General features: G+C 41.9%; 1 protein-coding gene across 1 annotated transcript; it reads right to left on the bottom strand.

Annotated features, from left to right (window-relative positions):
- Positions 1–1409: 1409 nt before the first annotated feature.
- On the bottom strand, positions 1410–23663 carry LOC144542391 (O-acyltransferase like protein-like). The gene is made up of 15 exons (XM_078288935.1): positions 23504–23663; positions 23100–23233; positions 15324–15402; positions 15077–15212; positions 14649–14881; positions 12361–12564; positions 12157–12259; positions 11738–11839; positions 11336–11501; positions 8048–8127; positions 7599–7709; positions 6451–6574; positions 5449–5635; positions 2189–2331; positions 1410–2089 (listed from the first exon to the last, which is right to left on the bottom strand). The coding sequence occupies exons 1-15, from the start codon at positions 23661–23663 to the stop codon at positions 1985–1987; spliced, it is 2067 nt and encodes a 688-aa protein (XP_078145061.1). The 3' UTR covers positions 1410–1984.
- Positions 23664–26374: the final 2711 nt, after the last annotated feature.

The raw sequence follows: 26374 nt of genomic DNA, 5'->3' as shown, positions 1-26374 counted from the left end.
AGGTTGTTTTCACAAACCCCGTTAACCCCCCAAAACAACAGAGTGAGGAGCACAACATCTCTTTGGTGTCAGTATCAGTCAACATGTGGGCTATCTCTGATCTGCGACGCCCCGCTGAAATGAAGCCATTTCTTTTGGTGTCATTCAGCAAAATGTGAGGTACACACTACTTTTTACTACTGCTGTACTGTAGTCTTAATTACCTAATAGTAACAAAACCCCAGTGAGCGATTCTCACAGAGAATCTCCCGTCACCGCTGCTTGATCTCAGCCCGAACCTGGATGATTGTGATTTGAAGAAATACCCAGAATAGTAGACATTTCCCCTGTGCTGGCACTGTGGAGACTCATAGTATTGTGTAATCCTGACTGTCAACTTTGATATCCGTTTGTTTTCAAATCTAAGGTGTATCTTGTAGGTGAAATGTGGGGGAAGGAGCTCCAACAGGTTTGGCAAGAATCACCTCTGTATCGAAATTTGTGTTTTATTATCTGATAATCCAAAAAAAAAAAAAAAATTCACACTTTTCTTCCTCTCTGCACGTGAACAGTTTCTTATCTCGATCTGGGATTAAATGTCGTATGAAATCTGAATGTTGATATTTGATTAAAAGCATTACTCTGCTCTGCTGGGTTGTTCTGAGTGGATTCTGAGTGTAAAAGCAGATATGCTGATAATACAGGAAGCCTGAAACCTGCTGAAACACTGCAGAAAGTAAACCAGTTTCTAGCAGAATGAAGGTTCTTGCATGATAAGCTCAGAACAGTAAAATGACTCCTCTGTTGTTGCTCAATGGTTAGTGAAAAAAAGCCATGTGCTTTGTTATCTGTCTTTACTTCACTAGAACACGTGTGTGCGTGTGTGTGTGTGTGTGTGTGTGTGGGGGGGAACTAAGGAACACCCTGAACTTGTTCTACTAACGATAAGGAGAGCAGGTAGGAACGATCCACTCGCTGGCATCTTGTGAAGAACTGGTTGAATTTGACTACATGCTGAATAGGGTGGAGTAGGAAATGGGGCATTCCTATTGGTCATTGGAATGATTGACTCATTTCTCAGCCAATAAACACAGGAGTTGATTAAATGGCAGTTAACATTACAACTAATTATAGAACATTAGGAAAGTCATTAAAATGTCCGTGACCTAATCACCCTTTTGTACAATCCTCTTTTATATCTTTTCCTTATGTTTTACCTTTTTAAATTCTGTTTTCTAATCCTTTTTTGTGTTTTTATTGTGTTTTACTGCTGTATTTTGTATTTGTTTTGTGAAGCACTTTGTAACACTTAAGACAGGTGCTGTGCAAATAAAGTTTATTATTATTATATTGTAATAAACCTAAAGAGTTCAGGCTAACTGTATAAAGCAGAGTCCGGAGTCATAGACGGCATCCAAGAGACAACAGTCCCGTAGGAAAATATGCTTTATTAGAAATTATTAGACATTCGTTTTCCAGAGCAAACAGGCAACTGGACTTGGACAACTGGGTGATATGACACCGGCCCCCAAACTACAGGCTACGGCCCCACTTTATTCATTAAAGACAAGGAGGTTCAGTGCTTAGTCACATGTGAAAACCCACATGTGAATTCAAAGCACACGTGCCTTCTGGACGCATGTCGGTTTTCACATGAAACACTTTTTCTCACGTTGTATTCTGACGACACCTGACAGTTTTTACTTCAGATGTAAAAATTTCAATTTCTAGAATAAGTGTTTTCTTTTCCACATGTGAACCTTTTCTCCACATTTTCACCTGCTTGTGTTTGCTTCACATGTGACAACTTTCATTTCACATGCAAAGAGACAATTCGCAGGTGAAAATGTGATGGGAAAAAAATGAAAATAGGAAAACCAACATGTGTCCAAAAAGCACATGTGGGTTTTCAGCAGTGTTTTTTTTCGTTACACCGCCCCCCAGCCCACATTGGGAGAAATGTATTAGTAACCGGTCAGGTTCTTGACTGTGTGCTGGCTTGTCTCTATCCACGGCTCCCTTTCAGGAGGAGGAAGGGTTTCTCCACCAGCACCGTCAGAACGTAGCCTGCCACCAGCGTGAGAGCCAACAGGCCGCTGAACAGGTACATCTAGAGATGGAGAGAGGAGGCATCTGTCATGCTGACAGACGCACATGGAAAACACATCAAATTTCATGATAAAAATTGAAACAAATGAAATGTGCTCACAAAGTTGAGGTCGGTGTAGTGGATCTGAGTCTCCTGTGTGCCGTTGTAGAAGATCATTATCACAGGGTGAACCACATAGCAGGCATAGCTAATGTTGGAGAGAGGAACCCAGAGACCCAGAGACAACAGACGCTTGATAAAGCCTGGTGAGAGAGAGAGAGAGAGAGAGAGAGAGAGAGAGAGAGAGAGAAATGTAGAACAAAATGAAGTGTACTGGATATTTAACTGGAAGTGGGCGGGGCTTCAATAAAACGTGGGTGTGGCTTAGACTGAAAAGTTAAAATTTCTAATTCTTCGCTTTTTCTTTCCCTTATAAACATTGCCATTGCTATTGTTGAGATATTAAAGCATTAAACGTGTGGTTTTACAATGACATATCAATGATAATGAAGTACATTTAAAACTACACTAAGCTAATTTTTTCTGACCACTAGAGGGCGACAGAAACCGCAACACATTTTGTAAACACACAGCAAAGCTACTAGGCGACGGAAGCCCTTAAGGACAAACCGTTCATAAAGGCTATGGGTAAAATAAACGTACCTAAAGAAATATCGCCGGCTACCAGCCTCGCTTTGCCAGATTTTTCTCCCATTGAAGGTCACACTGAAGGTTAACAGATGTTTGGGGGATCGCTGTCGTTGTGAACAGCCTATCCAACATTTACTATTCTGATGCTATAAGCTGCAGCTAATGCAAAATGCTACCGCTAACAAACTAGACTAAACACGAATCAAGTAACATAATCCGAGCGTGGAGTTGTATTAATTGTAGTGATTACGGCTGATCAAGGTGGCAGAAGGCAGAACCAACGTAACCGTGGCAACCAGACGGCAAATGCAGACTATAAACAATGCAATTACAACGCACACACACTGGACAGGAGGAACGGCGGTGTCTGCTCGCTGATATAAGTTGCTATGATGGTTTCTTTCCCTTCCCCAAATGCAAAGGCAAACACAACTGTGCCCCGCTCTCTGTCGGCAGCCGGCTATGTACAGACAAGTGAAGCTAATATACTATAGGTTAGGTTATATAGCTTAGTAGCTGTACAGGTAGCTGACTACATAAATAAACTATGCCAGTACACATAACCGCAGATATAAACCATACTGGTCCTAAATAAAATTGTTAAAAACTTCAGTACACCTTCAGCTCCCGGAGCTCTCCGACGAGTGAACGCCCGGCCGCGGTCAACGCTGGTCTGACCCCGTGCTTCGTCACTCTCCTTCTTGGCTCTTTCAGCCTCTTACAGAGGGGCTCCGGGCTGCTGTGGACCAGGGGGCCGGGGACCTTCAATCGGTCCGTGGGGCTCCCGGGGGCTCTCCCCCTCCCTCTCCTTCTTAGCCCTTTCAGCCTCTTCTGTCAAAGGCTTCTTGTTTTGTTTTGTTGCAGAGGGTCGAGCAGTTACAGTCCTGTCTTCCATGTTACCACTATCTGCCATATTGATTAGCTTCACGCTGTTCAATCTAAGCAACTAGCCTGCATTCAAACTGCGGCTGTTGTCTTCCTGGTTTGGTGGAGGCGCCTCCTTTCGGCCGTAAGTCAGCACGGCACAGTTCGGGGCACAGAGAATGAACAGACTGAAAGCAACACATAGACTAAAGCAATTTTCTCTGCGTTGGTCTCATTTTTCTACTGACAAATCTTTATGGTATCAAAATCAATTGGAGGATGATAGAATCACATACAAATTTTACATGTAGGGGCTTTAACAAACAACAACCTAGATGTTATGTCACCATAAGCATAGGCTTTTATAAACACACCCACAAACAACCACAGCCATAAACAACTGTAAACAGAAAAACAAAATCATGGCTTGCATGCGAGTATGAACTGCATGAACCCAGTTTTTAGTGTTTATAGTAGTGATGCGCGGGTCAGGTTTTTTCAACCCGCGACCGCCCGATCCGACACACGTCGGAACCCGCCTGACCCATTTTCATACTCGTAAAACAACGACCCGAAACCGATCCGCAACCCGAAAAAAAAAAAAAGATTCAGGAGGCCATTTTCCAAAGACTCGTGTAACTAAGGTAGCCTAATACTTAATGCTGCAGTGTGCGCAGAAAATAATGTTTGGATGGCAGGATAAACCAGCTGGAGATTGGGGAAGTTTATTCCGTTCATTCAATTTTAAACTTATTGAAATTGAATCTTACATGGCTGCCAAGATGGCGTCGGAAGTGTCGGAAGCTACATGGCGTAGAGCTGGCAATGTTTGTTCACTAACCAAACCGGAGATATACAGAACAATTGATGGCAAGGTGATTATAGAAGATGAATTTCCTTGTTGTCAAGATGAGAACATTGAGTCAAGATGAAATTGTTTTGCTGGCCACGAATAACTTCAGCTCAGAGTGGATAGAAACTTCCAAGGAGCTTCTATTTGAGGTCGGTCCCAAAACCTCACAACGCTGTGTTTCTCACAAGGGAACACAGAAGGACATTAATAACGTAAAAACGTGCTTGAAGGTACTAAATGAGTGCGGGGAGAATATACCAAGGTTCGTCTCACACTATTTAGATGAACTTCCACTAGTCTCGTTTGATCACATTGATGTCTCGGCGTTGCTGGGTAGAATGGAACAAGTAAATAAGGACATTTGCTGTTTGAGGAGAACTCTCGAAGCCCAAACAAACGCCTGTGAAGATTTACGGGCGGTGTCTGTAGCAATTGAACATCGTGTGACTGCAATCGAGAAGGCCCACGGTCCCTCGAGCCAGGACACAGGTGCTGAGACTAGTTTATAGTATATCTTTGGATCGAGTTTTTAAATCCTCAATTTCATTTTACCTCTGCTTGTTGTTTAATTTGATTATTCATTGCAAAAAAGTCAAACGTGAAAACCCACGTGAAAACGACATTTTCACCTGTGAATTGTCTCTTTGTAGGTGAAAAAAAAAACACTTTACACCTATGAATTGAAATTTGTGTGTCCAAAAAGCAGATGTGCTTTGAATTCACACGGATTTTCACGTGACTTTTTTGTAAGGGTGATGAAAATGACGAAAAATAAAATCAAAAGCTTCCCTGGGAGAAAAAGCCTTTATGTTTGGCTGCTGTGCCTCTACTCAAACTTCACTAAGTCTGATTTTGTGAAGACCAGTAGTCTGGAGCGATGGGGAAACAAAACATCCCAGCTGTACTGAACAGAAAAAAAATTGGAAGGAACAAATATTCGTTTAAATGCAATATTCATGCTTTGCTGAAAACATGGTATTCAGATTGGGGAACATCCTCACTCTAGACTCACCTCCATAGCCCTCCTCACAGGCCAGTATGATCCAGGCTACAGCCAGGGCCCAGAGGGATCGGTGCAGTCCCTGATAGAGGGCATGGGGGACAGACGGATGGGGCGGGACCTCCCGTAGGACGTAGGCCAATCCAACCACCAAAGCCAAGCCTAACATGCAGGAGAACCAACCCAGTGCTGCTTGCCACTGGAGCAACAGTCGAGCAGGAGAGGCAGACAAGACGGACGGCAGTTTAGCGGTTGTCCAGATGTTGAGTAGGTTTGGTCCTGAGCTAACAATATCACAATAGACCAGAGGTGGGGACTCGAGTCACATGACTTAGACTTGAGTTACATGACTTGGACTCAAGTCAGACTCGAGCCATAATTTTAATTGCTTAAGACCTGACTTGATGCGAAGAGAAGACTTGAGACTTGACTTGACTTGTACTTTGATGACTTGAAAAGGTTTCTAAAGTCTTGACTTGAGATCTTGTGTTTGTGTAAATGACTTAGATTGAAAGTGATGAGATTTGTTCCAGCAGACGACTGAATTTAAATTCTGTTTTCTGAATTTGTATGGAATGATTTAATTTATTGAAGTTGAAACTGATTATAGAAATCAAACTCATGATGTTCTTACCAAGTTTTTATCCTATTAAAACCATATTGCATTGAAAAGTCCTAGATATTTAGTTTTCTTTAAGATATTAAATTGATACTGGACTCTTGATTTGTTCTGACTTGACTTGCTGTTCTACATTTAGACTTGAGACTTGACATTAATGACATGGACTTGACTTGGTAATCTACATTTAGACTTGGGACTTGACGTGAGACTGACTTGGTCAAAGCAAAGTTGACTTGGTCACCTCTACAATAGACCAACAGCAGGTTTTATGGATTTTCTTGTGGGCCCCCGCCGTGCGTATAATGTACTAAAGGTTCTAATAAAAGTGTGTAGTAGTAATTAGTGTAGTAATACTGGAAGAAATGTCTGTGATAGAAATCAGAAGTTCTCACCCGATGCTTTAGAAGCTGATCTTTCTTTGTTGTCATATATATTCCCATCATGATCCCTATCAAGTAAGGCCCATATCTTGTGTAGATTTTATCATAGTAATATACTAAATAATCATCAGAGGTTCTGCAAAACAAACAAACACATATTAATTAATGCCCGACAAAACAGCAAAAACAGAAAAAAGTCAAAGAAAATTAAAATGAATAGATATAAGCCAATGATAGTACACAATGATTATTTGCCATTGAATAAAGAATTTGTATTGGTCTGTGGTGAGAGGAGAGGATGGTTTTGCCAATCAATGAACTAGCAAGTGAGTGCAAGTGATCGCTAGGATCGAATTACCGCTATTAGCCTTAGCTTGCTTGCATAGTTTAGCTATGGATCGACATACTCCAAGTGGAGCAACTAAACGCAAGTTAAAGAAAGGAAAGGGCGAGAGGGAGGCAGCCATCCTTCAAAATGTGCCTTCAATTTCAAGCTTTTTTTAAAGCACAGCCATGGGATGCTACCAGCATGGAAGAGGCTACGGTTAGCCACAGGACCGCTCCCGACCTGACCGACAGAAGGTTAGCAGCAGCAGCAGTTGTACACACAGCTGGCGGGGAGGTTCGTCCTGCAACATCACTGCCGGCGCAACAGTAGCACCTCCTTCGGCTGTGGAACCAGCAGGCAGTCCACCACAAAAACCCTGGGGAGGAGGATGACTGGCCAGAGACAGTCACGGATCCGGCTCTGTGGCGAGACGTTCACAGTGACGGGGTAAAAACTGTACGAATTGACAGAGGGGCGGCGACTTTTCAGAACAGACAATCCAAATAATATAAGGCTTGAACGAGGGACAGCAGATCTAACAAATGACTCGCTTCACTGCCGCCTGCCAAATGGACGGATCGTGTCCAGAGAGTGGATGATGTATTCCCCTTCAACAAATTATATTGTGGTTGTATCGAATTGTGAACCCGGTATCATGTATTGAATCGTATCATGAGATAAGCAGATCGTCCCATCCCTAATAATATGCAACCACTGTGCGTACGTGTGTGTAGGGGGGTATAAAGGATGCTGTTGCCCAGGGTCTGAGGAGGTCATGGTCTGTCTTTGGGTACAAGATCATTGGTACAAGATCACGAACACTGAGTCTTACAGTACAGTTGGCTGATGGACAGGAATCTGGAGGAGGGCAGTTACAACAGCACTGGCCACGCTGGTTATTAGCAGTAGGGTTGCTGCCACTGCTGCCGACAGCACTCTGTTCCTGATAGAAACAGAAGATTGCAGGGATCAGACATTACACAAGATAATGTTTGAGCAGATGTAGTGTGTAATGACACTCATGATTCATAGTCATTTGGCCAAGGTGAAAGTTTGATGTACTTAAAGTCCCCATGAAATTAACTCCTATTACTTTTACTTCCAGGAAAACAGAGTATCTTTCATACTGACCTCATGCTGCACTAGTACGTGTAAATATACATTTCTAACCAATAAAACCATCCGATTTTTTGAACAATCTGCCCCTCCGCACCCCTTCCATCAAATAAAATTGCTTTCTCTCCCTAACTCATTGGTTTAGACTTTTGAATGATCCCTCACCGTCTGAAAAGACAGACCAGCAGAGGAGTGGTGACATAACACTGGAAGTCTAGAGCCAGGTACCATGTCCAAGAAACACACTGTGGAGAAATAGGCAAATAAGTATGAAGAAATAGGTCAGTAAAGGGAGTTAGGCACAGTTGATTTGTTGTTGATATTTTACCTAGAGAAGAGGAGAGACATAAAGAGGACATCAGAGGAAAGGAAACAAATCAAAAAAGTCATGTGAAAACCCACATGAATTCAAAGCACATGTTGGTTTTCACGTCACATGACATTTACTTATTAGATATGTCAATATTTTTTATTAATTATTGTACTTCCTGCGCCATCGAACATGGTTGCCATACAGAGAGCTCCTCCGCAATTTGTAAATTTTTTGTTATTAGTGTTTATGTCGGACAACCGTGTCACCAAGGGCAACCACGTCTATCATTCAGTATGATAGACAGACTTTACTGGACATCAGATCTATGGTGGAAACTATTTATCTATCTATCGACAACAACAAACATCGCGGACGACCCCGACCTGCTACCTGTGTTGTTACCTGGGAAACGGCACAGGACGCGCAGGAGGGGGAAAAGAGCCGGACTTCTAGTCAGGCTGAGGAAGTGTGAGAACCGGCCTCCTCTCCCGAGTATTCTTCTGGCGAATGTCCAGTCACTGGACAACAAACTAGATGAACTTCGGAGCAGGTTGGCTTTTCAACGGGACATTAAGAACTTTAACGTTGTGGTTTTCACGGAGACTTGGCTGGACCCCTCGATCCCCGACGCCGCCATTGTCCCGGAGGGACACAGCATTTACAGACAGGACCGGACACCAGAGTTGGGGAAGAGCAGGGGGGGAGGCGTCTGCTTCATGATCAACAACTTATGGCGTTCTGATGTGGAATTACTGTTGGACCAGAGTGCCTGCCCACTGGAACTATCTAGTGCAGGAAGAAGGCCCTGAACATTATTAAGGACCACAGCCACCCCAGCCACAAACTGTTTGAACTGCTACCGTCTGGCAAACGGTACAGAAGCATCCAGACCGAAACAGCAAGTTCACGGACAGCTTCTACCCCAGGCCATAAGACTTTTGAACATTTAACCCACACACACACACACACACACACACATATATATACCACACATGCATACTTGCACACTGCCCAGTTTAGCCCGCCGCACTTTACATCTCATCTTCATCCTATTTCATACGTCCATATTTTATTTTATTTATATATTTTATTTTATACTGTTAATATACTCTGTCACTTTATATTTTTATTACTTCTTACTGATGGTCACTACCATTTTGCACTGCTATTTTATTACTGCATTGTTTGTATACTGCATTTGTTTACTTTGTTTACATTGTTGTGGCTAGCTCTATGCTCAAGAATTTTCATTGCTAGCATTATCTGCATGTCGCTGTTTTGTTGTGTATTGTCTTAATTTCTCTAATCACAAAATTGACTGTATTAGAGATGAGATTAACAATTCTTTACCCACCGAGGGCGTTGATCCCTCTCCTAATTGTGCATTAGGTGCAATAGAGACCACCGCCGTACTCTCACAATTTGAGACTGTCTAGTACTTTCCTCTAAATCCATAACCAGCCTATCTGACCCTCTTCCCGCTAAGTTGGTTAAGGAACTTCTCCCAATATTAGGCCCCTCCCTACTCAACATCATTAACACCTCTCTCTCCTCTGGCGTTGTGCCCTCGTCCTTCAAATCAGCCGTAATTAAACCTCTGCTCAAAAAATCTAACCTCGATCCTGATGTTCTTAATAACTTTAGACCAATCTCCAATCTCCCCTTCCTCTCTAAAGTCTTGGAAAGAATAGTTTCTACCCAACTAACCGACTACCTCTCTTGCAATAGTCTTTTCGAAACCTCTGAATCTGGCTTTAGGTCTCTCCATAGCACTGAGACTGCTCTCACAAAAGTGGTAAACGACCTACTCCTCGCCTCAGATTCCGACTCTTCTTCTGTTCTTATCCTACTTGATTTGAGTGCGGCATTCGATAATATTCTCTTAAACCGCCTAGCGAGCTATGTTGGCATCCGTGACTCTGCGCTGTCCAACCTATCCGATAGAACGCATTGTGTCTCACATAAAAATACTATATCTGACTACTCTAAAGTTAACTTTGGCGTACCGCAGGGCTCTGTGCTGGGGCCTCTGCTTTTCTCCATTTACATGCTACCTCTTGGTGAAATTTTCCGCAGTTATGGTATTAAATTTCACTGTTACGCGGACGATACTCAAATTTACATACCAATTAGACCTGATGACCGTTCACAACTTACAAACCTAGAATTATGCTTATAAATCGTTACATGGGCTTGCACCATCATATCTATCCGACCTCATCATCTCTTATATTCCCCCTCGTGCCTCCGATCGCAGGACGCTGGCTACCTTACTGTCCCTAGAATCAAGAAAAAATCATCAGGCAGTAGAGCGTTCTCATACCGAGCTCCCTATCTCTGGAACCAGCTACCTCTTACAGTCAGGGAAACTAATTCTGTCGAAATCTTCAAATCTAGACTTAAAACCTATTTATTCTCGCAATCATACGACCTACCTTAGCACCGTTGGCTTGGGTTCGACAGTCTTTTCTCTTACCCTAGCCTAGACAGTATTTATATAGAAATTTGCCGTTGGGAACATAGCATAGGGCCGCCTCCTGGTTACACTGTGTCTAATCACTTTCTCAGCCCGCCCAAGGTTTCTTCCAAGTTTTCCTACTAAGGTTTCTCTTGGGAGTTTTTCCTTGTGTGCATTTAGGGTCTAAGGCTGGGGTGCCGGGTAGGTTAGGCTGTAGAATAGGTAGATAGGTTTGTCTTGCTAAAATCTGCTCTTGCCTACCTTGTGTTTTTCGCTATGCTTGTCCTATATAATTTTGTTCACCATTGATTGTGTTTAGTTAGATCTAGCTAGACACATCCTCTGTAAAGTCCTCTGAGACATGCTTGTGATAAAGGGCTATACAAATAAACTTGAACTTGAACTTGTGCTTATGACAATAAAGAAGCTTGAACTTGAACCTTATTTGTTTTACATGTGAAAACTTAATTTCACATGCAAAGAGACAGGAAATTTCACATTTTCACATATGAAAACCAACATGTCCAAAAAGCACATGTGCTTTGAATTCACATGTGGGTTTTCACATGTGACTTTTTTGTAGGAGAGAGGAGAACAAAGGAGAAGAGAAAGGAGGTCAAAGCCATTCATGTGGCAAAATAGAACAGGACCTGTGTAGAGTAGAATTATTGGCTCAACTCACCATTGCGTGGACACCGTAGAGATTGTTAATCAATAGTATGTTGGTCCACCAATACTTCTTACAACGCCTCACCTCGTCCTCAAATAGGAGCCCGTAGGGTCCCTGCCGAGCCACAGAGAAGACGCCAATGTCTAGACACATGATGAACAGATGCAGTGGCTGGACCCTACGGTGAAAGAAAGATAGACAGAAAGATAAAGAGATAAAGAGAGCATTTACATTTACATGAAACACACTTCATATAGGGTCATCACTGACCAATGAAATTATATTTGACTGTATGTAATAAGTCCAGAAATGTACTGTATAGGGATTGGTGTTTAAATTAGACCAAACCTTGAGGACAGAGTTTCAATGATGCATTGATTGATAGTTTGACTTGATGAACTGATGTCACTGTACCTTTTCAACCTCTTGAAGAAGAAGCCGGCCACCAAACCGGGGCTCATTTTGTCCTCAGCCCTGCGGATGGAGTTCAGCAGAGACCTGGCGCTAAGGAGACCCCTACAACACACAACGGGTTCAACAAACTGCTTAAGAATTAAAAAATATTGACCACTTAAAACTCAGTTTTTACTTCGCATTCCCTTACAAAAAGTCTCATATGAAAATGCACATATGAATTGAAAGTGTATGTGTTTGCTGGACACATTGGCTCAGATGTGAAAAAAAAAATTTCACCTTCAATTATAATTATGTACATATGGAAACCAATGTGTGTCCAGAAAACATGTTCTTTGAATTCACATGTGGGTTTCACATGTGACTTTTTTGTAAATGAATCAAACAAAGTTTAAAACTCAGTGTCTTTGCAGTCTCACCCTAGGAGCAGGAAGGTGTCTACAGACACATAAACAGGTCCACTATTGGTAAACACATGCAGAGGGTTGCCTTCAATTGTCTTCTTCCACGTATTGGAATTATCTACAATAGAGACATTGTAGTATGAGTGAAAAATAAATGAGTGAATGAATAATAATAATATTGTGCTGGTGAGTTGTAAGACAAGTGTAGTTCGGTCACACCCAGTATGGACAATGCGGTCATAAGTGAGCTGTGACCACAGATGATCCAGAGCAGGCTGAGGGCGCGGATGCCGTTCAGGGAGGAGAAGCTGCCTCCCGAGGAGGTGCTAAGGACGCCCTGGCTGGTCGTCTGAAGAGCGAACGCCTGGAGGCACTGGGAACCACAGCTTCGAAGAAAACACAGCGGAGTGCGTCTGGCGCTCTCTGTAACAGTTGAGACAATGAGACAATATTCAACAACTTGTTGAATCTGTTCACAATAGGGCTGTCAAAATTGGCCAAAAATGATGTTCGATTATTCCTTCTAAAAAAACACACAGGTTCGAACCATTCGAATATCTATTTTTGCGCATTATGTCCATAAGAGGGCAAACCAATACAACGAGAGACATAACTACTCGTATAGGTATATTTATTTCAACATAAACATGTCTTTTAAAAGATCTACATACCTACACATTACAAAATAAACAAATAAAATAATGTCCTATACCGTAAAACTTAATTTAAAGACCGTAGACCTCTTTCTCTCTCTCTCTCTCTCTGGTTGGTGCTAGAGTGAGAACTGAGGACGCGCTGTCTCTCGGAGCGAGATCAAATGAATGATTCGTAATTGATATGTTATTCGATAGCCTAATTTTTATACAGGTTAGGTAATATTCATACTGGTTTAAATAAACAATTTGATATAACTTTATCTCGAGGTTCCACAATTTTGCCGTCTGACCAAAATCCGAAGTATTTCCAAACAGCTTTTCAGATCGCTCGGAGGGGTTGTGAACTCTCTGCCATCATCACCACACGGTTGTTGTTGAATTATTCGCTCGTTTCAGCTTGACCTACATTTCATTTTCAATCAATGAAAGTGACGTTGTGTGACTTCTGTCCGTCATGCAGTGCCTTCAGTGCAGCGGCCCAGGCCCAGGCAGACAGCCGCAGTAGTGCTGCTTTTTTTTTTTTTTCACAATTGAATATTCATTTTCACAATCGAATGTCTGTTTTTTTTTACAATTCGATTATATAATCGAATTTAGAATATTCGTTGACAGCCCTAGTTCACAAGCGTGTTAAATGTAAGTTTTCAGGATATTTTCGTGGCCTCATTCAAATGAATGGGAAGTAAAAATCCAAACATTACAAACTCGTCCCCGCTGCATCCGATCTTGGTGAGTAGATTATATTCTGGTTTTCATGGCAGTCAAGAGCCGCGTAACTCCCATGTTAAATCTAAGTGGAATATTGCTTTAAGGCCTTCCGTGCTTGGCACTTTCCTTTAAGCATTCATCAATCTGGATTTAGGACTGAACATCTCTGCTACTTCAGTGGGTGTTAACAACATTATGACTGCTTTGGATAGTAATCAACATTGAGCTGCTTTTTTTGTATCTGTCTGTGAAACTTTTGATACAGTTGATCAAAATGACCAAAATTTCTCAAGAAATTGGGCATTGGGCCTTTAAATTCAAAGCCCCATCTGATTGGAATAGCCTGCCTAAATCTCTTAGATCCATTACTTCTCTTCGCATTTTTAGGACATCTCTACTTGCTCATCTTAAAACAACTTGCTCTTGCTTTTAATTGTGCTTAATCCATTAACAATAATTCCTCGATATTAAATACTATAGTTGCATTTGTACACGTTTGTGCAAGCATTCGTATGTTTTGTGTGCTTTTGCATGAATGCATTTATTTTTGTATGCTTCTGTTGTTTGGGTTAAATAAAGGTCAATAAAGTTCAATTCCCTTAGAGTCTTTCATTAATTGGCTTTTATCCTATTACCTGTGGATGGTTTCAAAACTACATCTCAATGTGTAGTGTTGGGTGATCTACGATCACAGTTTTTGAACATAACTAAAGGAGTTGCCCAAGGCTCAATATTAGGTCCTGTGTTGTTCACTATATTCACTAATAACATTCTATTATCCATAAATACTGTTCATGTATACAAAATATTAGGAACTCTTTTCTGCTGTTGAGTTGCATCCCATTGTGTACAATCAATGTCTTGATTGCCAAGAGGACTAAAAACGCTCTGTAATCCGTTTCCTCACCTCCATCTCCCCTTCATGACTGAAGTGGATTTAATCAGTGAAATCAACAAGGATCCACAGCTTTCACCTGGATTCACCTGCTCAGCCTATTTCATACAAACAGCAGGTCACCCTAACGTTTTGTCCAGTCAGTGTACATTTCTAGGCTGACGATACAATTCTGTACTGTTATGTTGATTCTATATGACTGACTATCAAATACCTGCAACTGCACACAGTGCACAAACGGTACTTACCACTGTCTTCTTCTGAGTTGCTTTTGTCCATCTCACTCTGCTGTTGGGCAGTGTAGCTCTTATTCCCTCCACTAGAGGAGCCATTGGGCATCCAGGTCTCATTAAGATTCAGACCGGTGTTCAAAGAAGAAGACTCTGCTCTTGGACTGACCTCTCTTTGGCGCTTCCACCTTATTATGGCTGTAAACAGGGTCGCCACGAGAGGAATCGCCACGATTACACAACACACAAACCTGAGGGAAAAGAGGCGTCTTGGGTAGGTGAGGATTGGCCAGCGATTTTTAAAGAAAAATAGTTCTGACATGAAGACCTGCACTTGAAAAGAGTCACTTCTCCAGTCCAGTCTACAGTAACAGCTACACATGGACATAGGACAGGAGGAGGTGAAGAAGTAAGGCGAGACTATTGAAATCTAATCATATACTCACAGGCAGATGATGGCTGCGGCGTCTGCGGTGGTGGTGTTGGACAAACAGCGGACCATGAGAATCCTTTGAGTGGACTGAGGGACCAGGCTGGGAGGAAAAGAAGGAATGAGGGATGTCTGACCCAGCTGGAATCTCTCTGGGAAACAATGAGACAAGTCAAAGGTATAAGGAAAAATATTGGTCTAATCAGATGATACTGTAATGGATCAGTTAGATCCAATGAAAGAAGATCTTGAAATCCACTGACCGTGCACCACCAGCATTTGCACCTCCTCTTCCCCACAGGAGTCTGGCACACAAATGCCCACAAAGTACGTGACCATGGCCTGGTAAAAACATCATTATTTCAAAAGATACCTTCATTGTTTGAACATAAATGGTTAAAATATGAAAACTGACAGTGCAGATACAGAATAGAGCATGCCACGCGCATTATTGTTGTACTTTCCCTGATGAAATGTTCCAGCTCAGGCAATTCTACTCTACTGAGCACACCAGCTGGTGACATCACCTGGCACCAAAGATCAGCCAATAGCAGATGGCAATTGCAATAGCACACTTTTAACCATTAGATGGCAGCAAATCTACAAAAGTGGTCTAGGGTTCAATTACTCTTTAAATGTATTATTGTCCTCTTTTTTGTTTACTTTTTTGGTACTTTTATCACTTCTCTGACCTTACAAACAGACTTGGAAAAGAAATTATGCTATCTTACACTTGGGAATAGCTCATCACTATGAGGTTGGCAGCTATCAAATCCGAAGAATCTACCAATTGAGAAGTTGGCATGACAGAGAGGGAAGAGTAACAGTATACACGTTACACTGTAGAAACACTCAGTACCACCTTTATTCAATACACTTAGATAGTACCAGAGCAGCCTAAATTCTTTGAGGCACGGATTCAACTAGATGCTGGAAACGTCCTTAGGCCGCAGTTCATCCATATCCAGAGCAATATGTCAGACATGCTGTGGAGTAACAGGGCATTTCTCTGTCCCCTTTATCGTTCACCCTCTACACCTTGGATTTCTGATTCAACTGGTTTATGCCACCTCCAGAAGTACTGATGACTCCTCTATTGTGGGATGCATCCGTGAAAGCAATGAGGAGTCTGGCAGAGAGCTTTGTCAAGCAGTGAAAGGAGAGCCATCTGCAGCTCAACCTCAGTACGACAAAGGAGATGGTAGTGGATTTCCAGTTTGCAAAATTAACAGATACTACTGCGAGAGCAAACATAAAAGTAATTTCCAATACTCACATAGTACTCATGAACGCACAATCAGCAATAGAAAGTAAAGAGGAAGAACTGTCATGAATGATGGCCACTCCTCGCGTGCACAGTAACCGGCTGATGCAGCAAAGTCCGACATAGGGGAGTAATATTCTTTCATGACGCTAGGTGTCGCTGACGGGCTTTCTTACATTACAAGTACCTTGGGTTGCATATCAACAACAAACTGGACTGGTATGACAACATGGAGGCACTGTACAAGGGAAGGCAGAGTAGACTTTTCCTAATGAGGAGGCTCAGGTCTCTCTCTTTCTGCCCAAACGGCCCCAGCCTCAGCCAACCATTAGGGAGCCGAGGCTGGGCACATTCATAGTCAATACAAAATACTGACCATTGATTACACAATGATTATTATATTATATATATTTTATATGTTTTGGTATATATGTATGTAACAATATGTAGCCCTGTTGAAGTTTGTTTATTGCCCCTTATTCTAGTTTGATAAAGTTCCAAAGAGTTGTATAGTTTGGTAGTAACATACATCATGACATACATGCCTTGCACGTGTAAAAATGTGTACAACCTACCGTGTTCTCGTGTATGCAGCCTTTTATTCGTTAGATGACAGTCACATACCTTTTTCCTGTAATACTATTGGTGGAGGCGGGACTTACAGAGAGAGTAGGTTAGAGTTTGAGAGGCCGAGAGAGAGAGAGAGAGAGGCCGAGAGAGAGAGAGAGAGGGAGAGAGAGAGAGAGAGAGAGAGAGAGAGAGAGAGAGAGAGAGAGGGAGAGAGAGAGAGTAGAGGCTGAGAGTTGAGCTGAGACAAGAGAGTGAGAAGCCGCTAGAGCCAATCAGACGCAGAGTCTAAACCGTCAGTGTTTAATAGTATTTTGTCTAAGTGAGTTGGTAACGTGATATGCTCACAGAGAGCCCGTTTTGTTGCCGCTTATTACTGCGTGAATACTTGTTAGCACCAGCACCGAAGCTAAGTAACATCCTAGCTAACACCGGTACCGAAGCTACACAGCTAACTAGCTAACACCGGCGCCGAAGCTACACAGCTAACTTGCTAACACCGGCGCCGAAGCTACACAGCTAACTAGCTAACACCGGCGCCGAAGCTAAACAGCTAACTTGCTAACACCGGCGCTGAAGCTAAGTGGTTTTCGTTAGTGAGCAGTTTGTAAAGAGACTGTAGTTTCTTCTTCTCAACCGTGAAGGAAGAGAGGACGCCAGATATCCTTCTCTGCCCTGCCCGGGTTTTTCCTGTGGGATTTCCAGCCAGCATTGGGACAGTTACCCGCCATTGGATCTTCAGGACCGTGAGTAACGGGACTACGAACTAACGTTACATCTAGACTGTGAGTACGGAATTAACATTGTTTTTGGCTCTGTATAGAGTGAAGGGGTAAGTTTGGCCACAACGCACCCAAGCTCCGACCAGGCCTGCAACGGGGTTTATTATTCATTTTTTATTATTCATTTTTATTATTCATTTTTATTCATTCAGATTTAATTACTGCCAGCTTGTGCGTGTGTGTGCGTGCGTGCGTGTGTGTGTGTGTGTGTGCGTGTGTGGGCCCACTGTATGTGTTAAGGTTGAAAAGCAAGTGTCTTGATTAGCATTTTACTGTGAAAGGTTGAGTTTACATTTATTCTTAAAGGAAAGTGTTTCTTAAAGGAAAACCACCAACGGGAAGGTTAGATTTGAGTTACATGGTTAAAGACTAGAAAAGGAGATACATGTTAATGCTTACCTGTTGATACTTACTTAGCAACTAAGTTAAGTTGGTATACTTGCCCATCATTTTGGAAACCCACTTACCTGTATTGCCAGTAATTTGAGAGATTTTATTTTATTGTTTATTTTGTACAGTTGCCATAGCATATGAGTACTTAATTGTAACATGCATTAATCATCCAACTTACCTTGAAGAGTAAATGTTAACCTGTGAACCAAAATACACTGGCACTTAATTTAGTTATCTAACACTTGGGTAAAGCTCATTTATTGTACCTGGAGATATTATTTCAGTTTGACCTTTTATTTACACTGATCATTAATAAATCAGAGTTTTATTTTTAAGAAATATACTTATTTGTGTTGTGTTCCTGGTAATTTATAAGTTGTTTTTGTATGAAGAAAAGAGAGAATGGCAGGTTAGGGTAAATTAGCCTAATTCATTGAAGTCTTTAAAACATAGAGGTATCATATCACTTAATTAAGATTTAGTGAAAAACCCAGGGCGCTGCCCTATAGATTAAAGGGTGAGGAAAGCGGCATAGTTGTTGTTAATTTTGTAACTATGTTCCTGGTAAGATTGTATAGAGTTTTTTTATTTATTCGATGTTGGTTGTTGTTTGTTTAACCAATATTAGTTTGTTAATGTAGGTAGTTGAATGTGTAAATGCCTAATTTGTTGTCTGTTAGTTTTTCTCCTCTCATGTATCATTTTAGTTTGGCTAGCCACTATATATGTTCCGTCATGTCTCATTTATAGCAGGTCAAGCTGGTTAAGGTTAAGCTGTAATTAAGGTCTAATTAAGTTGACCTCAGTTGTTTTGGCCAGATTTAGATTTTTTGATATATATATATATAATATATATATATATGTGTGTGTGTGTGTGTGTGTGTGTGTGTATATGTATATGTGTGTATATACATATATATATACAGTGATGTAAATAGGTTTTCAGTGTAGTGAGTCTCCAGGACCCACAGGTGGTAATTTGAGTGGGTCCCCAATAAAATTTGTGTTTTTTGACAAATTGTAGTGTTAAACTCGTGTTTGATGTTATATGGTTATAATTATAAATTATTATAAATTATTTATTTATTTATTATTAATTATTATAATTATAAATAATATAAGAGACGCAGGGGGGCTGTGTGTGCCCAGCAGCCTGTGTGTCACAGAGCTTCAGGAGAAAGTGAGGAGCATAAAACATTGTGCTTTTTTCCACGCATGGAAAAAAAAAAGCAACCGAGCCCGACCCGACCCGACATACAGTTGTAACAGTCGCAAATCTGCCTGCTATGCTTTTGGAACATTGTTTGGTTGCAGTAACAGATTAAGTCACTGGGTGGCGCTCCTTGTTTTTTACTGAGACTGAGTTACAGCAACAGGTTGAGTAGGTTACTACCAACTACTGCCAGTCTACCCAGTACTGACGTCGTCTCGCTCTGTCATGCTATCCAGGAGTAACGTTAGCCTGCTTTCCTAAAGCTAACAAGCACAAAGCTAATGTAAGCTAAGACACGACCGAGCGCGTTACGGTCTCGGGTCCCGTCGGGTTCGGGTCGGGTCGCAGACCTCTAATGTGTAGGAAATGAAACGACTAGTTAGTGAAATCAAAGTCCTATGTTGCAAACACAACGGGCATTTTTATCTTATGGCCATCCACAATGATATGAATCGATTTGAAGAAACATAGGGGCTGACGCACAGACATGTCAGTCATGGCGTTTTTTCCCGAATAATAACGAGCAACTTCAGGTAGAAGAAATATCTGTTTCCATCGCATTAGCTTATCTGTGCTTTCCCGAATACCGTATTCGGATTCGGGTACATCCCTACCTGCAATAGTTTGTTGGCCAGCAATATGTTTCATCTTTTTCTTTGGTGGCATTTTAAAACGTTTTCCTTTCACTCATTGAGACTGAACAAAACGGGAGATATGCGCGAGATATATGCGCAGACGTTTTTTTTTTTTCAACACGGCGTGTCCTCTGGACGGTAAAGCATCATGGGGTCATCATCGACATGAGTGAATACAGCGTCCACGTGAGTTTATTTACCAATTATCAATTTTGTAGCCTTGTTGAAATGAAATCTGTGCGGCGAAAGTAGCGTTGGATGCAGGCCCAGTGAGGGCAGTAAGTCTCTCCCGCGATGACTGAGACTATTTTAGGAAAAAATAGGGTGCATCCCCTGGACGCGTCGATAGTGAGTTTACTGCGTCCTTTCGATTTTAATGCGTCAGAGACGCAGGACGTGCACCTATTTACATCACTGTATATATATACATATATATATATATATATTTTTTTTTTTTCCTGAATGTTATCATTGGTTTTTGTTACCCTCTTAATTTGTAAATATTTTGGGTAAATAAAAACCCCTAAAAACATACCTGTGATTCCCTGTGTCTTTGGTTCCTACACTCACAACCGGGTTGGACCTGTTTTTGCCAACAAAACAACCTAAATTCTTTAGAACATCCCGTTCCACCTCATCCTGTTCCACCTCATCCCGTTCCACCTCATCCCGTTCCACCTCATCCCGTTCCACCTCATCCCGTTCCACCTCATCCCGTTCCACCTCATCCTGTTCCACCTCATCCCGTTCCACCTCATCCTGTTCCACCTCATCCCGTTCCACCTCATCCTGTTCCACCTCATCCCGTTCCACCTCATCCCGTTCCACCTCATCCCAAAGATCCTCATTTGGATTGAGATCTGGGCCCAAGCCACTGGAGGCTCATCTGCCTGAAGGTTTGAGTTTGTGTTATTAGCACACTGTCAGCTTGAGGGGCATCGTTAGACCTCATTTACTGGGGCATGAGCACGTAGGGTAGTATAATATATAGTATATATAGTATACAGTATAATAAGTATAATATCTACAATGTATTTGCTGATTTCAGCGCACCAGAATTAACTTTGTTTTGATTTTCAATGTATCTTTTTCTGGCATGATTCGGAGCAAAGAAAACAAACTCTAGGTGTGGTCGCACCCTAAAGCGATTTAGTACCGTGACAGATTGTTTATATATGTAAATTAAGGGTGTGAATCGAGTGCTGGGGCACAGGCAGTACTTCAATTCTGCTTGGTCAACAAACATCTATAATGTAGTGGCCTTTACTTGTTTACTAGCTCGCTGTCTTATCCTGTTAAACTGGAAAGAACCTAAACCCCCGTCTTATCTCCTGCCAAATGGATGAAAGATGTCATTCACCTAAAACTGGAGAAGATCAAATTTACCCTAATTGGAAAAAGGGCTGAGTTCAGGAAAACCTGGCCCCCATTTATATCTCATTTCACTGCTGCTACTGGATAACAGATTGGAATGATGCATAGTGCTCGTATGGGAATGCAAGAAAGTGTGAATGAATATGTGTAGCAGTATGTATGGTACCTGTGTTTATGTGCAGCTTTGTTTATGTAAGTGCTTTTATTGTCATTGCTGTTATTATGTTAATCGATTATTTTGACCTTTGACCAAACAGGGATGGGACTGGGGGTGGTGCTGGGAGGAATGGGGGTGGTGGGACTAGAGGGTAGGGTAGTTATTTTTTGTATAGTACATGGTGAATTGCATTATGTGTGTCACTACCTTTGAAAAAATTAAATAGAGATGTTATTAAAAAAAACATACAAGGTGTAATATTTATCGCAAATATCCAAGCCAGCCAAAGAGGGAGGGGAGGAGCAAGAAGGGTGACACCAGGGTCCGGTGTTGATCCTCGACTAACTATCAGGTGACAAAAAGTAGATGTTCAACAAAGTGTCACTGAACCTGTCTGCATGCTTTATATGTTGAGCCGCGTCACCTGGGAGGCGATTCAGCTCAGGTGAACCTAACAAAGGGAACGTGTGACGATACATAATCTGTATTTGAGTCAGTATCTCTGGACAGTTTTTCTGTAAATATGCAACCACCATCAACAAATATGTTCTGATTATGATAGAAATATTGATAACAAACATCAAGCACATGCCCTTGCATGTTGTCACTTTTTCTGTAAAAATGGTACCTCCGACTGGAGTTTTTGATTAGTGTAATAACAAGAAATACAGAAACTGTTTGCAAATATGTTGCTGGCTGTTGATGCAGCTGAGAGCAGAGGAACAAGCAACACTGTAGCAGGTATCTCTCTCTCTCTCTCTCTTTCTCTCTCTTTCTCTGTCTGTCTCTCTCTCTGTCTCTCTCTCTCTCTGTCTCTGTCTGTCTCTCTCTCTCTCTGTCTCTCTCTCTGTCTCTCTCTCTCTCTGTCTCTGTCTGTCTCTCTCTCTCTCTTTCTCTCTCTTTCTCTCTCTGTCTCTCTCTCTGTCTCTCTCTCTCTCTGTCTCTGTCTGTCTCTCTCTCTCTCTGTCTCTCTCTCTGTCTCTCTCTCTCTGTCTCTGTCTGTCTCTCTCTCTCTCTGTCTCTGTCTCTTTCTCTCTGTCTCTGTCTAAAATAAATAAATGAATAAAATAAAAAGTGTATTGGTCACTCACTGTTCCTCAGGTTGTGGCAAGTTTCTACAAACTGCCGCTAGGTCTGCTGTGTTTCCTTCTTCTAATAGAAGTAGTAATTTTAATTTTCTAGATGAAGTGGGGTTTTTTTCCACATTAATTTTTTTTCACATTTACACCTGCCATATGTCAATATTTGTTCCACATGTGAAAACTTCATTTCACTTGCAAGGAGACAATTTGCAGGTGAAAATGTCAATGGGAAATGTCACATGTTCACATATGAAAACCAACGTGTCCAAAAAGCACATGTGCTTTGACTTCACATGTGTTTTTACATGTGCCTTTTTGTAAGGGATATTTCACATTCTTTTTAGTCTCATAGTCGTAACGCTACTAATGCTATTTCACACCCTCCATCCTGTAATCAATACTTTTTTCATACTTTCCTCCATATATTTCTACTTAATATGTTCTACTGGTGAAATTGTTGTTTGTGTATATGTTGCCCTTGCTCTATTCTTATTGTATCCTCTTACTGCCCAATTTCGCCACAGGGAGCATTAAATCTCATCTATCTCTTGTCTTATGAATAGTTTCTTCACCTGCTTGATGAACACCTGGCAGTACTGTCCAGAGAAGGCGGGACTTCGGGCTGACTGACACTCCTGCAGCGAGCCGGGCCTGTTGACATTACCGTCTTCAACATCGCTGCCTATCTTCCCAAATGCATCATACACTGAGAACACACACACACACACACAAATCAGAATTGCCTAAAATAATGCGTGTAAAATGAGGAAGGATAACTATGATTGCGCAATAAGTGTGTATTATCTCATTCTATGACTCAAGAATTACAGTCATTTTTGGTGAGCCTCCACAGACTTCCTATCATTTTGTTTAAGCATTCAAAAATAACATATATCAAACTTAAACCCCCCAAAACCTAAATTCCCAGTGCGATCTATATAACTATAAGGAGCATAAGGAAAGCGTCATCACTTACTCAGAGCAGCATATTTCTCCGGCCTGTCCTGGTGGATCTCCCAGAGGAAGGCCTCGGTATCCTGCAGACATCTCTCAGACACATTCAAGGCCGGGCTTCTTCCCAGCAGCGCTGCGCTGCAGCCTGCAAACAGAACCACGGACACCCAGTCCAGGGACATGTTGGTAAAGGAGTGATCTTTTGGGAGTGGGAAGGACCTTTAAATAACACAGGAGGAGGAGGGGACACGACGTCATCAACGAGGCGGGGTGAAATCCTGCTTCCATGGTCTGCCTTGAAAAAGGTGCCCTGTCTTACAAACAACATCCAAATTTGCAGTGTTAATTACAACGCCACCTGGGGCGGGAGGCCTGGGGTCTGGGTCAACTAGCTGGACACACAACCAAACCGGTCTAACTGGTCTCACAAAGGTGCTTAGTCAATCACATGCAATATGGACCCAAAAATTGTCTTACCCATTGATGTTCTGACCCCCGATGTGCCCGGGTCAGATGGGCCCTGCTGATCCCGGCTGGTGACTAAAGCTGAGCTCAGATTCCAGGAGTTTTCAAATCCTAACCGATTTTGAGATCGGGTTTCATCACAGCACACATAAGGAGAAACTTAACCGATTTCTTCTCTCTAGAGAATAACATTGCATCCCTCACTAAGATATTATTAAGATGATCTTGCCCCAGGGAGCTGCTGTACCAACAGCTCACACGATCAGATGTTCAGACATGGAGGCTGAGCTGTTTGCGGTGACAAAATAAAGCGGAAGGCTAAAAGGATTTGCATGAGGAAATGGTTGTGGAGCAACACAGGCTGGCTGTGTCAGTTTTAATATCTGTTTTTATAACTTTGGTATGCTTTTGGCATGTTAAAGTTGTGTTGTCCAGTGTTGAAAGGCATAATGAACATTAATACCTGGCCATATTGTAAAGAAGTCACCATTGCTCCAGTGTAATAACAAGAAATACAGCAACTGTTTGCAAATATGTTGCTGGTCGCCGGCTGTTGATGCAGCTGAGAGCAGAGGAACAAGGAACACTGTAGCAAGGACTGGATTTGTTACCCATCTCTCTCTCTCTCTCTCTCTCTCTCTCTCTCTCTCTCTCTCTCTCTCTCTCTCTCTCTCTCTCTCTCTCTCTCTCTCTCTCTCTCTCTGTCTCTCTCTCCGCCTCTGTCTCTCTCTCTCTCTCTGAGTGGATGGTGAGTGAGTTCTATCTTGTTTATTTCTATCTGTTTTGTTGTTTTATGTGTTTTTCGTTCAGTTTATTTCTTTCATCTTGGGCAGCATGCCGGTGGTTGGTGGCAGTATGGAGTTTGAGCAGCTGACTCGTCGGCATGCGGTGAAGCTGGTGCCGACGGTCGGCCGCTCGGTGGAGGAAGCCGGTTCAGCCGGTGGAGCGGTTGTGGGTCACAGCAGTGTGAAATCTGCGTCCCGCATGAACAGCGCCATTGTTATCTTTTCAGATAGCATTGCTAAAGTGGATGAGTTGGTGTTGTGGACCGGGTAGCAGTTGATAATTATAAGGTCGGTACTGATAATAATAAAAGAAACTGGATGATACCTCCTGGGAGATGTAACTGTAACTACTGTCTAACTCCGACTAATGCGCACTAACCACCAGGTAACTTCTGCAGGTTCTGTTGACGTACTCGCATTCGTCTTACAACATCCGGCAGCGCCCTGTTCTTTCAGCATCGTATGTTAAAGTCGTACCCTGTTATCCTTAGGCTATAGGACACACCACTTACATTTTGACATGAATCTTAAGTTCTGGCATATGATAAGATATTGCTGACATGAAATACTTCTTCAGGACAAATTTACAAATCCAAACAGAATGGGTTTGTCAGAGAGGCTTTACAGTTTAGTCCTCAAAGTGTTAAGTTTTAAAGTTGCACATGCCTTCATAATCACATCTTTTCTTGCATTTTTCCTCAAAAAATATATGTGTCTGTGTTTACACAGGTATTTTTTATTTGAAACATTTCTTTATTTCAGTTGACGTTGTCATTGCTGAAGTTGTTCCATCAACTGTTTAAACTAATGTCCCAGAAAACAGAATTGATCTCTTATGCAGCGTTAACGTTGTTGTTTGGTGATATTGATATCGCAGCACAGGAACAGACAGGAGTCGATCTGATCAATTAGTAGACGTTTAATGATGCATCATTGGAAAGAAACAACATGAACAGAGTCAGTGAGGCTAGTCTCTCTGCACTGAGAGAGACTTGTGATCTATATAGTGGTCAGTTACCTAATGACAGATAGTATGACCTTCAAGTGACAAGACACATCAGGCACATAGTGAGACTTAGTTCAACTTGGTCAACTTGGTCAGTCGTATACAATTCCACAATCCCTCCTAATTAAATGTTAATTCAATCAGATTTATACAAAAGTGACCAAGGTGGTAAATAGATGTATACATAAAATAACAATCAATACCATAATCATAAACAATAATCATAATCATCATTAATAGACGCTCTCTGCTTTGGTCTCTGCCGGCTTATCTATTTTCAGCAATATTTTCCTGTTTTTTCCTGTTTTTCCCCACTGACCAACTATTTTTAAGTATTTTTTCTGTTGCTGTTCTTTTTTATCTTTTATTTATTTAATTTTTATTGTTACTGTGGGAAAATGCCGATGGTTAAAGTCAGTGACTCTTCCTCCTGCTCTGGCTGTGCTGGCTGCCTTCGGTTATCACAGCAAATTACTGAACTGGAAGGAAGGATTCTCACACTTTACCAAATCAGCCAGGATGAGCAGCTCATTGGCACGCTGTTTGAGTCTTCAGCCCGCATTCCTCATGTAGAAACATCTGGTAAAAGTACAGACTCCGACACTATGACCCATACTACGGACCTAGCTGACACTCC

Source organism: Centroberyx gerrardi, chromosome 2, assembly GCF_048128805.1.
Source record: "Centroberyx gerrardi isolate f3 chromosome 2, fCenGer3.hap1.cur.20231027, whole genome shotgun sequence".
NCBI lineage: Eukaryota > Metazoa > Chordata > Actinopteri > Beryciformes > Berycidae > Centroberyx > Centroberyx gerrardi.
The sequence above is the reverse complement of the archived record's forward strand: the minus strand, read 5'-3'. Positions and strand labels throughout refer to the sequence as shown.

Bases quoted from the DNA above. Each gene is read 5' to 3' on its own strand.
- LOC144542391 (XM_078288935.1), bottom strand. From the start codon at position 23,663: ATGTCCCTGGACTGGGTGTCCGTGGTTCTGTTTGCAGGCTGCAGCGCA. The intron at 14,882-15,076 runs GTGAGTATATGA...CTTTTCCCTCAG, and splicing joins GCCGCAGCCATCATCTGCCT to GTTTGTGTGTTGTGTAATCG. The intron at 12,260-12,360 runs GTGTGACCGAAC...TCTCTATTGTAG, and splicing joins GACCGCATTGTCCATACTGG to ATAATTCCAATACGTGGAAG.